This window comes from Oreochromis niloticus, linkage group LG8 (genome assembly GCF_001858045.2).
Source record: "Oreochromis niloticus isolate F11D_XX linkage group LG8, O_niloticus_UMD_NMBU, whole genome shotgun sequence".
In the NCBI taxonomy this organism is placed as follows: Eukaryota; Metazoa; Chordata; class Actinopteri; order Cichliformes; family Cichlidae; genus Oreochromis; species Oreochromis niloticus.
In genome coordinates, this window is record NC_031973.2 from 10803456 (window position 1) to 10817013 (window position 13558).

General features: G+C 37.9%; 1 protein-coding gene across 1 annotated transcript; it reads left to right on the forward strand.

Annotated features, from left to right (window-relative positions):
• The first annotated feature begins 6543 nt into the window (after positions 1–6543).
• chac2 (ChaC, cation transport regulator homolog 2 (E. coli)) lies at positions 6544–12415 on the forward strand. Its single transcript, XM_003441765.5, has 3 exons — positions 6544–6919; positions 8223–8258; positions 10496–12415. Exons 1-3 carry the CDS (start codon positions 6785–6787, stop codon positions 10877–10879), a joined length of 555 nt encoding a protein of 184 aa, XP_003441813.1. The 5' UTR covers positions 6544–6784; the 3' UTR covers positions 10880–12415.
• The last annotated feature ends 1143 nt before the right edge of the window (positions 12416–13558 follow it).

Consider the following 13558-nt stretch of genomic DNA (forward strand, 5'->3'; position numbering starts at 1 on the left):
TATTACATCTACAACGTTTGAAGACAGAGGGAGAATATCAGTAATGCCAATGCGAACATGATTCTCTCATTCTGTTACTTTAATTAGTCAATGCTTGTGCTGGTCCAACACTTTCATAAATTAGGTCTTTGCAGTCTCAGTGCAAAAAGTGAGTCAAAATAGATAATATTGACTCGGTAATAATGACTTTCTTATCTAACAGTCCTTCATATCATCATTATTAGCTGTTATACCCAGAATAGATTCACATTCTCGGGCAAGAACAACAGTTGTGATAGATGTGGCTGCATTCATTTCAGCATGAGCGTGTGAGAGAACTCTGACGAGTCATATGAGCAGTTCAGGATCAAACTGTCTCGAGACCTCGGAGCCCAAAATGGCCCATTCAACTCTGCTCTCTACATATAGTGGACTTTTCATGGCTCAGCAAGCCAATTCTTCACTTTGGCTGCTGAGATGGAGTCAGGGGTTCAAGAGCTTTTTTTGTGTGTGGAAAACTACTGATGCCAGAATGAGTCAATATGGAGGAGACCTTTTAGATGCGTTTTGTAGACCTCAATCGCTGCAGGAGAGCAACTAAATATTGCAGGTTAGTTAGATGATCCTGCAGGTGGATGGTAGGAAGAAAAGGTTCAACTATCTGAAGAAATCTCTTTTCAAATCTCAACAAGCGAGAAAACGGCACTTTAAAAAAAGCAACAGTGGTAGTGCATGTCTGCTCATTATGAGCAATAAAAGCAATAGTCTCTGTAAATATGAAATTCAGAAGGGATCTTTTCTGGCTGATTGTTTGAGTTGGAAACAGCAATTTAAGCAGAGCTGCTCAATTATTCTGTCTTCTCCAGGATTTGAGGGAAAAAATGGATCTAAAACAGTGAAACAGCTAGCAGAAATACTGCTTTTATGTTTATCATATACCTGTCTATAACATGGATGTTTGCACTAATTGCTCGCATGACAAAATTATACTTTAGTGTCTAGAGGTTGTCATAATTATTGTCCCCTTAAGTTAAATTAAATGTCAAGCTATGTGTGCTTGGCGTATATCCGAAGGGTTTTATATAAACATGGAAACGTGAACTTAAGACTGGGCAAATATTGTTAAGAGCTAACAGAAAGACTCTTTTTAGATCTGGGAATGATATTTGACTAGCATGAAAGATGTAAATTTAGGCTTTCCTTGAAAGAAGATTGTAAACACTGTAAGGATATAACTTACTTGATTTACCTTCTATCTGACAGCCAATGAAGGCAATAGAACATTTTTGTAGTACAGTTTCTCTTTGCTTTCATTTTATTCCTTTTCTTTGTCAGGGCCCATTCACAGAAACATTGATCTCCTCAGAGAAAAGAAGCCTTTTTTTTCTTTTTTCTTTTTTACCAGATTTACCCACTAGCTAATTTCCATCTGCAGTCAACAGACAGGTACACAGCTCCATACAGCTACACATGCAGTATAACACGTTTTATCAGCCACCCCTTTAAGCAGTAATTTTCTTAGAAGTTTTATCAATAAGTTAAAAAAAAAAGAGTAGCTTTAGTAGTTCTATTTATGTTTTTTCTTACTCAACTTGGGGGTTCATAAAAAGCATATTTTGCATACTTACCTTACACTTCACCTTGCTCGTGCCTTAAGAACTGTCTTAATTCCCCTTTGGCATAGATTCAACAAGGTGCTAGAAGGGTGTTGGTGACTGTGAAGGCAATTTGAATCCAGTGAACTCATTGTTATGTTAAAAAAACCCAGTGTGAGATGATTTGATCTTTGTGACATGGCGCATTATCCTTCTGGAAGCAGCCATCGGAAGATGGGTTCAGTGTGGTCACAAAGAGATTAAGATGGTCAGCAGGAGTCGGTACTAAGAGGTCCAAAGTGCAAAGTTACAACAATTGTTTGAATTACTTTTGCCTTCCTATCAGACTGAAGTCATGCCATTCTCCTATGATTTCTGGAATCAATAAGGTGCTTTCATCCAGAGAACAACATATTTTCTCTTTTTCGGACTATTCTTTGTAAACCTTAGAGATGGTTGTGTGGAAAAATCCCAGTAGATCAGCAGTTTCTGAAATACTAAGACCAGCCCATCTGGAGCCAACAACCATTCCCCAAATAACCTTTCTTCCCAATTCTAATACTCGGTTTGAACTTCAGGAGGTCGTCTTGATCATGTCTACATACCTAAATGCATGGCGTTACTGCCACGACAGTCTCTAAATACATACTTGCATTAATGAGCAGTTGAACTAGTGTATCTAATAAAGTGGCTGGTAAAATCTCATTACCACTACACACTATAGTGAGAAAATGATAAGAGCAAATAGGCAATGAAATTCACATGTTGGACTTCTTCAATTTGACACCAAAGAATAATTAAAAATGTTTGTTTTTTTTCTAGAAGAAAGATTAGACAGTTGGGAGCCATCTTAAAAATGCCTCTCGTCACTTATTTGGCCAGTGGTTTTGAAGCATTTATTTAATTTCAGAGCACCTATAGAAAAAACAAACAAATGTGAGCGAATGCCACATAAAAACTTTGCCCTGAAGTTTTAAGAGCTTTGTATCCCATGGAAGATACAGTCCTACCACAACGTGCTCTTTTGGAATTTGCTCGTAAATTCCAGTTCAGAAATCTTCATCTCTCTCTTATAACATTGCTTATGTAAGTAATTCTCTCTCCCTAGTTAGAAAAAAACTGTTGGTAACTGGATGGTATATTTATTGTAAAAAATAAAAACTCTTGAGTGCAAATTGATAAAGCTGGCCAGAATCTCTCACACAGTATTAAAATCTCTTTGCTAGAACACACAAAATCAAAAGAAGTCCTGAATGCTGAGAGCTCCATTTAACAAAGAACAGCAGTGAAAGAGGCCTCTTAAATAGAAAGAGGCCTTGGCACAAAATACAAAGGACTAAGATGGCAACAGACACATTTTCCTGGATTTTTCGTCTGAACAAGAAAACCCACTCAGAGCTGGAAAGACAGTACAAGTAAATAGACCATGGGGAGTGTAACTTGTCTTAAAGGAGCACTCCTGTTATTTGGTGATGTGCCCCCCTAAAGCTGAGACACTCACAAGTCACAGATTTTTTTTTTTAAAAAGTAAGTAAAATAGAGCCTCATATACAATATTCTAAATTTCAGTCCCTAATTCACCATGAGAAATGAATACAAATGCCCCGAAATTTCAACGGGCATGCTTTTATGATTTGTAACAGTAGCTTTTTATTCAACAAGTCCTTCGAATTAAATGTCAAACTACATCATCAGTTCATAACCTACTGCAAAGAAAAGCTCTTTGTTCTGATATTTCCATGGAAAGGATAACATCAGTAAATTAGGATTCACAGTGTATTGAGCCTCTTTTAGCACGGCTACGACATCAAATGTGAGGTCAGGGAACAACTGGTGGTTATGAGGTTAAAGGAAACCAGTGCTCTCTGTTAGTTGTCAAGCATGATACAGTCTGATGTTTTGTCCATCCATCCACACAGATTTAACCTGATGTGGAATTATCTGACTTATCCCTTTGTGTGTTTGCTACATGTTTTTCAGGAGGTTCTCATCATGTCAAGGAAACTGACCCTGGCAGGTTTAATTTTTGCGAGCGAGCGCAAAAAAAATGATCAAATAACACAATTCTGATTCAAATGCAGTCTTACAACGGGAAAGTGGGCTTGCAAAAATGAGCAAAATTCAGAGGGAAATGATCGAGCAAAGAACTATCTTGGCCACCTCCCTGTCGAATAAACAGAATACTCTGGATGAGGAGAACAGGAAGGTTTAGGAGCAGCTCTGCATTTGGAGAGGGAACACAAAGAGAGGAGGAGCACGGGGAGAAGGAGACTGAGAGGAAATGCTTGTCAGAGAAGAAGAAAGCCTAAGAGAATCAAATTGATGTAACATGTATGGAGAAACTGGGAAGAGAAATAACACAGAGCGAAGCTGTGCATGCAAAGCCACCTACATACCAGCACAGAACGATTGTTCTGCAGTGATGACATATTTGCTTTGATTATCTTGTTGACATAATGAGTCTTTTGATTAAATCTGGAATAAAGGGTGGATTACTGTAGATTTAATTTATAAGATATGTAATGTTTGTGCTCTGTACTAGAATGTGTTAAAGGGGAAAATGGGTTTCAGATTGGTACTGATTAGATAGAGGAACAGAACGTTTACGCTAAACGCTATTTCCAGTCATTTCTCATGCGTTATCTTCACATTCGCTACAACATCTTTGTTTACCGTCTTCCAAACAGGACACAACAAATTCACCTAGAGAGGAAATACATAGTGTTTTCTTTAGTCAAGTAAATAAAACATGTTCTTCATTATGAAAAAAAATTGCTTCTTTTCTTAGAAAACAAACACAATGTAGAACAAACTGTTTAGACTTGCCTAAATGTCTGTGTTGTTTGTCACCGGAATACAAAGCTAACAAACAACAAGAACTGACACAAGTTAATATTTTCTAATTGTGACGTAAAGGACCTACGGCACGTAGCTTTGCAGGTAATTGAATGTTTATTTATCACTTTTCCAGTGACTCCGGTTAGGCATCTTTACAGCTGTCTCTCTCCAGTGCAGTACACGCAACTCTCTTGTCAGGTCCTGGCATCCAACTCTAATAGGCGTGATTGTATGATCGAAATCAGCTGTGTTGGTCTTCCCCTGACACCAAATCCTGAACCCACTGCTCCACCCCTCCCCTGCAGCTGTGCCACGAACCACACCTCGCCACACTAATAAAAGTGTCAAAGACAGATACACAAATAACAGTTTGCAAGTTATTTGTGGCATTGATTCACAGTCGCCTTGTTGATGTCAAATATTAGAGGAGATTAGCTAGACTACTTTGATTTAAGAACTAAGAAGAAGGCAACAGTATCTTAAATAGCCACTTGTTTTAACTGAGGAAAGCAGAAGAGCATCTCTGAACCTTGAAGCAAGTGGACTACAGCAGCAGAAGACCATACAGGTGCTCACCAAAACTGGATAAAAGAACACTGGAAATATGTTTGCTGTTATGATGAATCTCCATTTTGCTGCAATATTTGGATAGTAGGGTCTGAACTTTCTGTAAGTAACATGAAAGCATGGATCAATCCGGCCGTACCCTAGCCATAATTCAGACTGTTGTTGTTGGTGTAACAGTGTGGAGGATATTTTCTTGACACAATTTGTAAAGTCCAAGAGGAGTCCACTCAATACTTCCAAGGAGTGCTTATAAATTGCAGATGAGTGCAAATACCTCAATATATTCACACTGGTGCATTTACAGAACAACATACTTTAATTATAACAGTAAAAGACAACACATGGGGGGCTAAAAAGCAAAAAGAATATGTTTTTGAGTTGATGGCAGCAGGTTTCATGACTAACACAGTTACTGTTTCCATTATTTATTTCCAGATTAGAGCTGACTTCTGATCTTCTGTCACTCAGCAATCAGCTCAGCTACCCCAAGTTTGGCTTTGGTTTCTTGAATAAGGGTATCTAAATGGTGGATATTTCCTCAACTAACCCAGCTGGGGATTTCAGCTATTGAGCTGCATCTCCAAACTGGAGTCTCAGATAAAAGATTTGCTGACTAGCTGCTCTCAGAGGCGGGGGAATGAGCATGACATTAGAGACCATATTGCTGCTGTCCACTTAATTTGGTTCTGAATCAGTGCTCTCACGGCATACATGAAAGAAGCATGCCATGACACACTGTGGGAAATAGAAACTCAGCACCCCCTGGTGTCAGGATGAAAGCCCTGTGTTATCTGTCCTAGCTCATGTTTGAAAAAAGGCCACACAAAAGTAGAAATGAGCTGAAAAGAAATCATGAGAGCCATAGCCTAAAATAATCTTGTAGGGGTTTCGGGTACATGAGGTAATAGGTGAACCCAACAGTCGAGAAAAGACGAGATTTAAAAAAATAAAAATAAAGAAGGAAATAAAAGTTTTGTATGTTATTAAGATTTAATTGTGACTTTTTTTGACAAGAAAAGGTCACATACATTAATCACAACAACACATACATTGATCGTTAATGTCCACGATTATCATCATGCACTGTTGTTATTTAATGCAATAATAGACTAATCTAATAATATTTCTGGCTAATTTTGTTTTATTTTTTAATTAAAAAAAATAAAGTTTATTGAAATAAATTTATGTGAACCTAAACTAAATGTATCTCACTGCCCTGAACGGTAACAAGGATTTCATGGACACATTCAAACTACTTATTACAAAATTTTAATCACTTGCTATTTAGACATACATCACGATGACAACGTTTCTTGCTTATCTGTACCATTTGACCTAACTAAAAGCAGTACAGAAATAGCTACAAACATCCGGAATTGTGGCTTCGCCTTCAAATTAAAAGCAGGTGGCCCGAAAGCATTTGGAATAAAGTGATACAGCAGATGCTGTAAGCACAACACGGTGCGAAAAGAAGGGGTATCATTTTATTTAACAACTGAAAAGTCATAATTTACCTTTCTTGGCCAAAAATTTGCGAATTTTCCAGAATTGTCGTTTAAACTGAAAGGTATTTAGTGGAAGTGGAGGAACTTACGTAATCCGTATGACTTAACAGTTTGCCCGCTGAACACGGAACCGGTGCTTCAAGCACGTTTTCCTGTTTTTAAATATCACCTTTACTCACAGAGGTGAACACGTCAGCTTTTATAATGCTGTAGCTCTTGTTATAAGTCGTAGGCGTCGCGATTACAGGTGACTATTTCGTCCAGCTCACCCGTCCTTTTCTGTTAGCCTAACCTCTCATCATGTGGGTGTTCGGTTACGGCTCACTGATATGGAAAGTGGATTTTCCTTACGAGGAAAAGAGAATTGGGTACATAAAGGGCTTCAGTCGCCGGTTTTGGCAAGGCAGTACCGACCATCGAGGAGTACCGGGTAAGGTGAGTATACCTTACTGGCTTTGGGAACTGATTCATAGCGGCCAAAATGAAAAAAGTACTACCTGATGCAATGTTGCTACAGTGTGTTTGACTACACGGCAGACATTACTGAAGACACTTCACTTCACTTCGGCTTGTGTTATTACAAAGTTAACGACTTTATGTCCTAACCTTTATTCCTTATTAATGGGCTAGATGTTGCCCTTTAATATTAAAATCCATGTTAGCAATATTCCCCCTAATATGGTGATTTATAGGCTCCTGTAATCTTATATCGGATTAAAACCACAACTTTTCTTTGTTTGCCCAGCTTTAGAAAATGTTTTCATTTTCTAATGTAATTCTAATTTTATCCACTTTTTTCTCCTGGTCTGCCGAGCACTGTGCCCAATCAATATGTGTCCACCTCACATTCTGGCAACCACTGCATTATAAAGTGTATAGGCGATATTATACAGTGGAGGAAATAATTGTTTGTTCGCCTGCTGAATTTGTAAGTTTGCTCACACACAACGGAATAAACAGTCTCGAACTGTTTAAGGTGAGATGCAGAATATCAACCAGAAATTCAGAAGTAAAAGCTATAAATTCATTTTCATGTCATTGATTGAAGGAAGTATTTCATTCCCAAGCAAAACATGCCTTAGTACTTGGCAACTTGAAACTTCAGCTCCCCCCACAGATTTCTATAGGGTGATTGATAATCTTTTTAATTCCTTCATTTCCATATAATGTCACCAAAAGTTGTCACCTTCTCATCAGGCCTACTGTTAATTGACTTGCAGTCCATTACAGCTTTGTGGAGGTTTACATTCTTATCCAGCTCTTAGGTCTTGCCTATGGAGGTAGAGAGGTTGGGATGGAAAAACCAGATTCTATGGACAAGCATGCTTTACAAACATAACTTGAAATCAAGCAGATCTGTAATCGATTGTTTGTAATCTGTGTACCACGTGAACACACAGCCAACCTCTTGGAGCCAGAATTCTGGCAAGGTTATAGGAGATCAAATACTTACTTAACTCGGTGACATTCAAATCAATTTATAGTGTTCCTAGACTGTTGGTTGATATTCTGTCTCTCTCCATTAAAATGAAACTACCATAAAAACGAATTAATGAAAAATTAACTAATTTCTCTGTAAGTGAGCAACATTACAAATTCAACAGGGGATCAAATAATTATTTCCCCCACTGTGCCTGTAACCTTTCAGAAAGATCCCATTTCCTGCAATATGTGTGCTAACCAACTAGCACATTAATGACAAAGCCATTTATTAGGTGTGTTTGTGTGTTCTTTGCAGCCTGGCCGGGTTGTGACACTCGTGGAGAATCCTGAGGTGAGTTATACCCTCTTTCTTAACATCAGGGTGCAATAACAATTTCTTTGTAGTGTGCACATGATGTATTCCTTTATTAATCAGTCAGTATTAAAAAGTCTTTATAATATCAGAAAGAAATAATTTATGATTCCAACCACAAATTCAATTAATAGCTTGACAGATAAGCAGAACCATTCATTATCAATAATTAATGGAAACGAAAGAAACGATAATGGAAATGAAGAAATTATAATATGAAAAAATATAATTTTGGTCATATTCTTGATGTTTTTTCCATAAATACGGACTGCATACTCAAAATAGCCCCCATTTGTTTGTTCTTTCCTTCATTGACTGGTAACTTCATTACATAATAGGTACAAGACTTGTGCCTTTATTGTCATCACTTTGATGTTTGCGTTGCAGGAAGCAAACAAAATTACATGTTATTTACACAGTAATGAGAGATTATTACTACCTGAAGGTCATAATCCACCTACCTTGTTATGTATTCTTGTTTTATTGGCTATAATTAAGACAAGAGTTGGAGTGTGAAGGCGATCAGCGTACAAAGCTGCACAAATTGGATTCCACTTCAGAGAGAACTTTTTGTGTTCACTTACATACATACACATACTTTAAATATAAACAGTTTTGCAGAGTTTCATGCTTTTACAAGGCAGACAGGAGTGAAAACAGCGCAGGAAAGAAGATAACCTCTTATAGATAGTACTGTACAAAAGTCTTGAGTGACCCCTCATTTTTTTATGTTGCTAGGAAAATGGGAAAGAGACTTCTGGAATAGTTCTCCAGACGTCTAAAGATGTTTCAAAAGTCTTTTTTTGGATGTTGGCTGCCTTTTGTTCTGTTCTCTGTCAAGGTGATCCCACTCTGCTTTAATAATCTTGAGGTCTAGGCTCTGGGGAGGCTAATCCATGTCTAATAGTGTTCCAGTGGCAGTCTGTTGCCAAATGCTTCCCAGATAGTATTTTTATGTTGGATCAAAGTCTGACTGTACTTTTCAATGCTTATTATTACATCAATTTTGATAAGATACCCAATACCACTGGCTGAAATGCAGCCCCAAACCACAACTAAGCCATGTTTCACAGATGCCAACAGATACTCAATGTTGTACCTCTCTCCTGACCATGTCTGTACTTACTGAAGGCAATTTGAACAAGGAATTTCATATTATATTCATCATTCCATAAAACCTGTTGGTACTGACTTTCAATCCAGTTCCGGTGTGACAACCAAACAAACAAAAAAAATAAAACAACAAAATCTCTGAAAATGATCAACGACTGGAATGAAAATGAGTAAAAAAGCAGCCAATGTCTAGAAGGAAAAAGTCTGAAAGACTTCAGAAAGCCTGAAGAACTGTTGCTAAAAAAAAGAACTTGAAAGTCTGACTTCTTGAAAGCAAAATGTATAAAAATGAGGATTGGCTTGAGAATTTTGCACAGTACTGTAGTATGAGTTGTGATGTAGTAAAGCATGGCAGGAATCTGTTTTTAGAATTGGCTGATAAGTGTGATAAGTTTGAAATAAATGCTGAAAAATATCAATTATAGTTTCTTAAAGTCCAAGGTAAAGTCCTTGGATGTCTTTACTTTGCAAACATATAAAGTACAATAAGAAATACTCACAGCGTAGAAGCGAGAGAGTAATTGATTATAATAATTTTCTGGGTGTGAGTATGGTCAGTGTTTTTGAACGTAACATTGGTTATGTCAATTATTTTTATTTTGACTTTTATTGTGACTTTAGACAAGGTGATTATATATCATCATTTATCAAATGTAAATACTAATAAATTTATCGGACACTTTATTAAGGACATGGGCATTGGTAGTGGTTGGAACCCTTTTTGCACTGCCTTAATTCTTCAAGGCATACATTCAAAAAGGCTCTGGAAACATTCCTCTAACATTTTGGTCCACACTGACATTTTCTCTGTTTTGGACTATTGTCTATAAATCCTAGAGGTGGTTGTGTGAGAAAATCCCAGTAGATCAGCAGTTTCTGAAATACTCAGACCAAAAAGTCTGGCACCAACAACCAAATCACTGTTCTTCCCCATTCTGTTGCTTGGTTTGAACTTCAGTAGGTATTCTTGTCTACCATGTCTACATGCTTAAATGCATTGAGATGCTGCCACCAATTAGATTTGTGTGAAGAAGCAGTTGAACAGGTGTACCTAATAAAATGTCATCAGGTTATGGACCTCTAAGCCATTTTGCTTTCCTCAGGGGTGTGTTTGGGGTGTTGCCTACAAATTGCCGACTGGCCGGGAGGAAGAAGTGAAGCGCTACCTCGACTACCGAGAAAAAGGTGGTTATCAGGTCGTCACAGTGACCTTTCATCCCCGTCCATCACTCACTTGCTCGCCAAGCCAGACGCTGATCTACATCGGCTCCAAGGACAATCCCAACTACCTCGGCCCCGCACCCCTGGAGGAGATCGCCAACCAGATCATCAACTCTACCGGTCCAAGCGGGAAAAATACGGAGTACCTGTTTCAGCTGGCTGACGCCGTGAGGACTTTTCTGCCCGAGGACTCGGACACACATCTGTTTTCTCTTGAAACTTTAGTAAGAGAGAGGCTAGAAAACGGACAGAAAAACTCAATTTAGGTAGCTTATAATTAAGTTAGTAACAGCACTTGATTTTTAAAAATGCGTACAATGCGCTGGATTAGTCACATGTTCTCAGGGTTTAAGGTATACTTGTCCAATAAAGATGTTTGTTACATGTAGGATGGGACATGTTGACCTCATTAGTTGACTAAATTATGTTATTTTGTTCAATAAATATACACCGAAAGCTGCTTCAAAGTAATAAACGCAAACTGGTATAGAAAACATAAATTACCAACAATGTACAAATCGCAAGATGTGTTTCAGTATAAATCACTACAGAATGGTTTCAATATATATGGTCTAAATATTGGTATTTAATATCTGGCATTGACTAGCCAAGATGAGACAAAGAATTGCTAATGTTATCGCATATTAGTTATTAAACATTTAACACTTAAACCTGAGCTGCTTCATATCTGGTTTAGTGTTTGTTAAATATAGAGGTAAAAGTCTTGAGCCACCCCTCATTTCTTTATATTTTGCTAAGAAAATAGGGAAATGGGTACAGCGATTTATTGAAATATGGAAATACACTATGGAATGTAAAAGCAGAGTATAATTCTAAAAAGCTTGAAAGTCAATATTCAATATGACTGAACTCTTAGGCAAGCTCGTCATTTCTTTAAGCAGTCTTCAGGAATAGCTCTCTGAGCTTGTTGAAGGACATTTAAAGCTCTTCTCTAAATGTTGGCTGCCTTTTATTCTCTGTCAAGCTGATCTCACACTGCTAGAGGCCAGTCTAGCAGTGTGAGGTCATCAAAATGAAGCTATTACCGCATGATGGATATGAGAATATATCAGATTTTTTCCTATATCTTAAGGATATGACTTTCAAATACTGTTTATCTGCTGTAGATATTTTGTCTTTTCTCCTCAAGTTGTCCAGTTTCCCTCAAATGATAGGACACACTGCACATTTGTGACAAGATATGCCAAGTTTTCAGCTATTAGCACTTTGGAAATCACCTTGCTGGTGCACTTTTATTCCTCTGAAAATGGTCAGGTACAAGGACTGGACTTAAAGTGAGTGAAAGAGCAGCCCGTGTCCAAAGAACAAGACCTTTAGAGAACTACTGCTCAAGCTCACTTTAAAGAATTTGAAGATAATCTGGCTCCTTGGAAGTAAAATGTAAAGAAATTAGGGTTGGCACATGTTTTTTGCACAGTACTGTATGACAAAGAGATATCCAAGATAATATTTTTAACTCTAGCTCTAAGTTGGTTTCATAATCAGACACAAAAACAATGACACCCTCATCAGATGCAGCTGCAAATTAAGTGCTAATTAGCTCACGTTAGCATGGTAAACATTTCACTTTAGAAACATCAGCACTGTTAGTACTGTCACCATGAGCATGTTAATGTTAGTGTTCAGCTCAAGGCACTGCTGTGACAAATGACAGCCTTTCATTGTCAGTGTAGGCTTTTCTTTCCTGTCTTGCTATGGTTAGTCTGTGTTCCTTAAGTCTTCTACTGAACCGTTTATTAAAATAAAAACTTTACTGCAATTAAAACATAATGATGCCCCAATTATTTTTCCTTGTGTTTTTTTTAGTAAGTTAAATAAAACACATCTAAAACTTGACAAATAGGTTAAAACGCTGTAATAAATACAGCTAAAAAAATTGGTAATACAGCTTTTCTAAATACAGCCTATCTCTCTTCCTGCTATGATGAAGTAGTTGTCATGAAAATCACTTTAAGCAAACACACATTGTTTAGTCTAACCTTTACTTACTCTGTGTCAAGATTAGTAGTTCTGGCACAGGGGAGCCGGGATCAGCTGCTTCTCATTCTGCCTGCCTCCGTCTCAGCACAGTGAACACATCAAATTCAACACAACTGCATCAGAAAAACATCAACAAGCAGAATAAAAGAGTGACAGCTCGATCTGTGATCCCATCTTTAACACACACACAAACACTCAGAGGTGGGACACAGGTGGCTATTTCTTCTGCTACATCAACCTACCTTTGCTTACTTTACAGTCATAATGTTCCAGTCTTTAGCATACTGTGGACATTAAAAAAAATGAGTATCATCAGAAGCAATACTGAGGTAGGCTGCAGGTTTCAAAGTATGCCATGAAAATATCCCTCAAACCACTGCACCATCAGCACCCTCAACCCCTGATATAAGGCAGGATAGATCGATGCTTTCATGTAGTTTACACGACATTTTGACCATACCATCCAAAAAAGCAGAAAAAGACTCATGTCAGGTAATTTTTCCAAGCTTCTGCGGTCCAATTTTGGAGAGCCCATGCAAATTGTGGCCTCAGTTTCCTGTTCTTAGATGACAGGAGTGGCACCTGGTGTGGTCTTCTGGTCCTGTAACCTATGGACTTCAAGGTCCGACGTGTTGTGTGTTCAGAGATGCTCTTCTCCTTACTTTGGTTGTATTGAGTTGTTTTTTGAGATACTATTGTCTTCCTACCAGCTCAAAGCTGTCTCCTCTGACCTCTAGCATCAACAAAGCATTTTCACTCAGAGAACTGCCGCTCACTGGATATTTTGTTTTTGTACCTGTCTCTGTAAACCCTACAGATGGCTGTGTAGGGATTCCCAGTAGATCAGCAGTTTCTGAAATACTAAGGCATACAACTATGTTCAGAGTCACTAAAATAACCTTTTTTCCCCCCATACTGGTTCTCAGTTTGAAATTCAGCAGTCC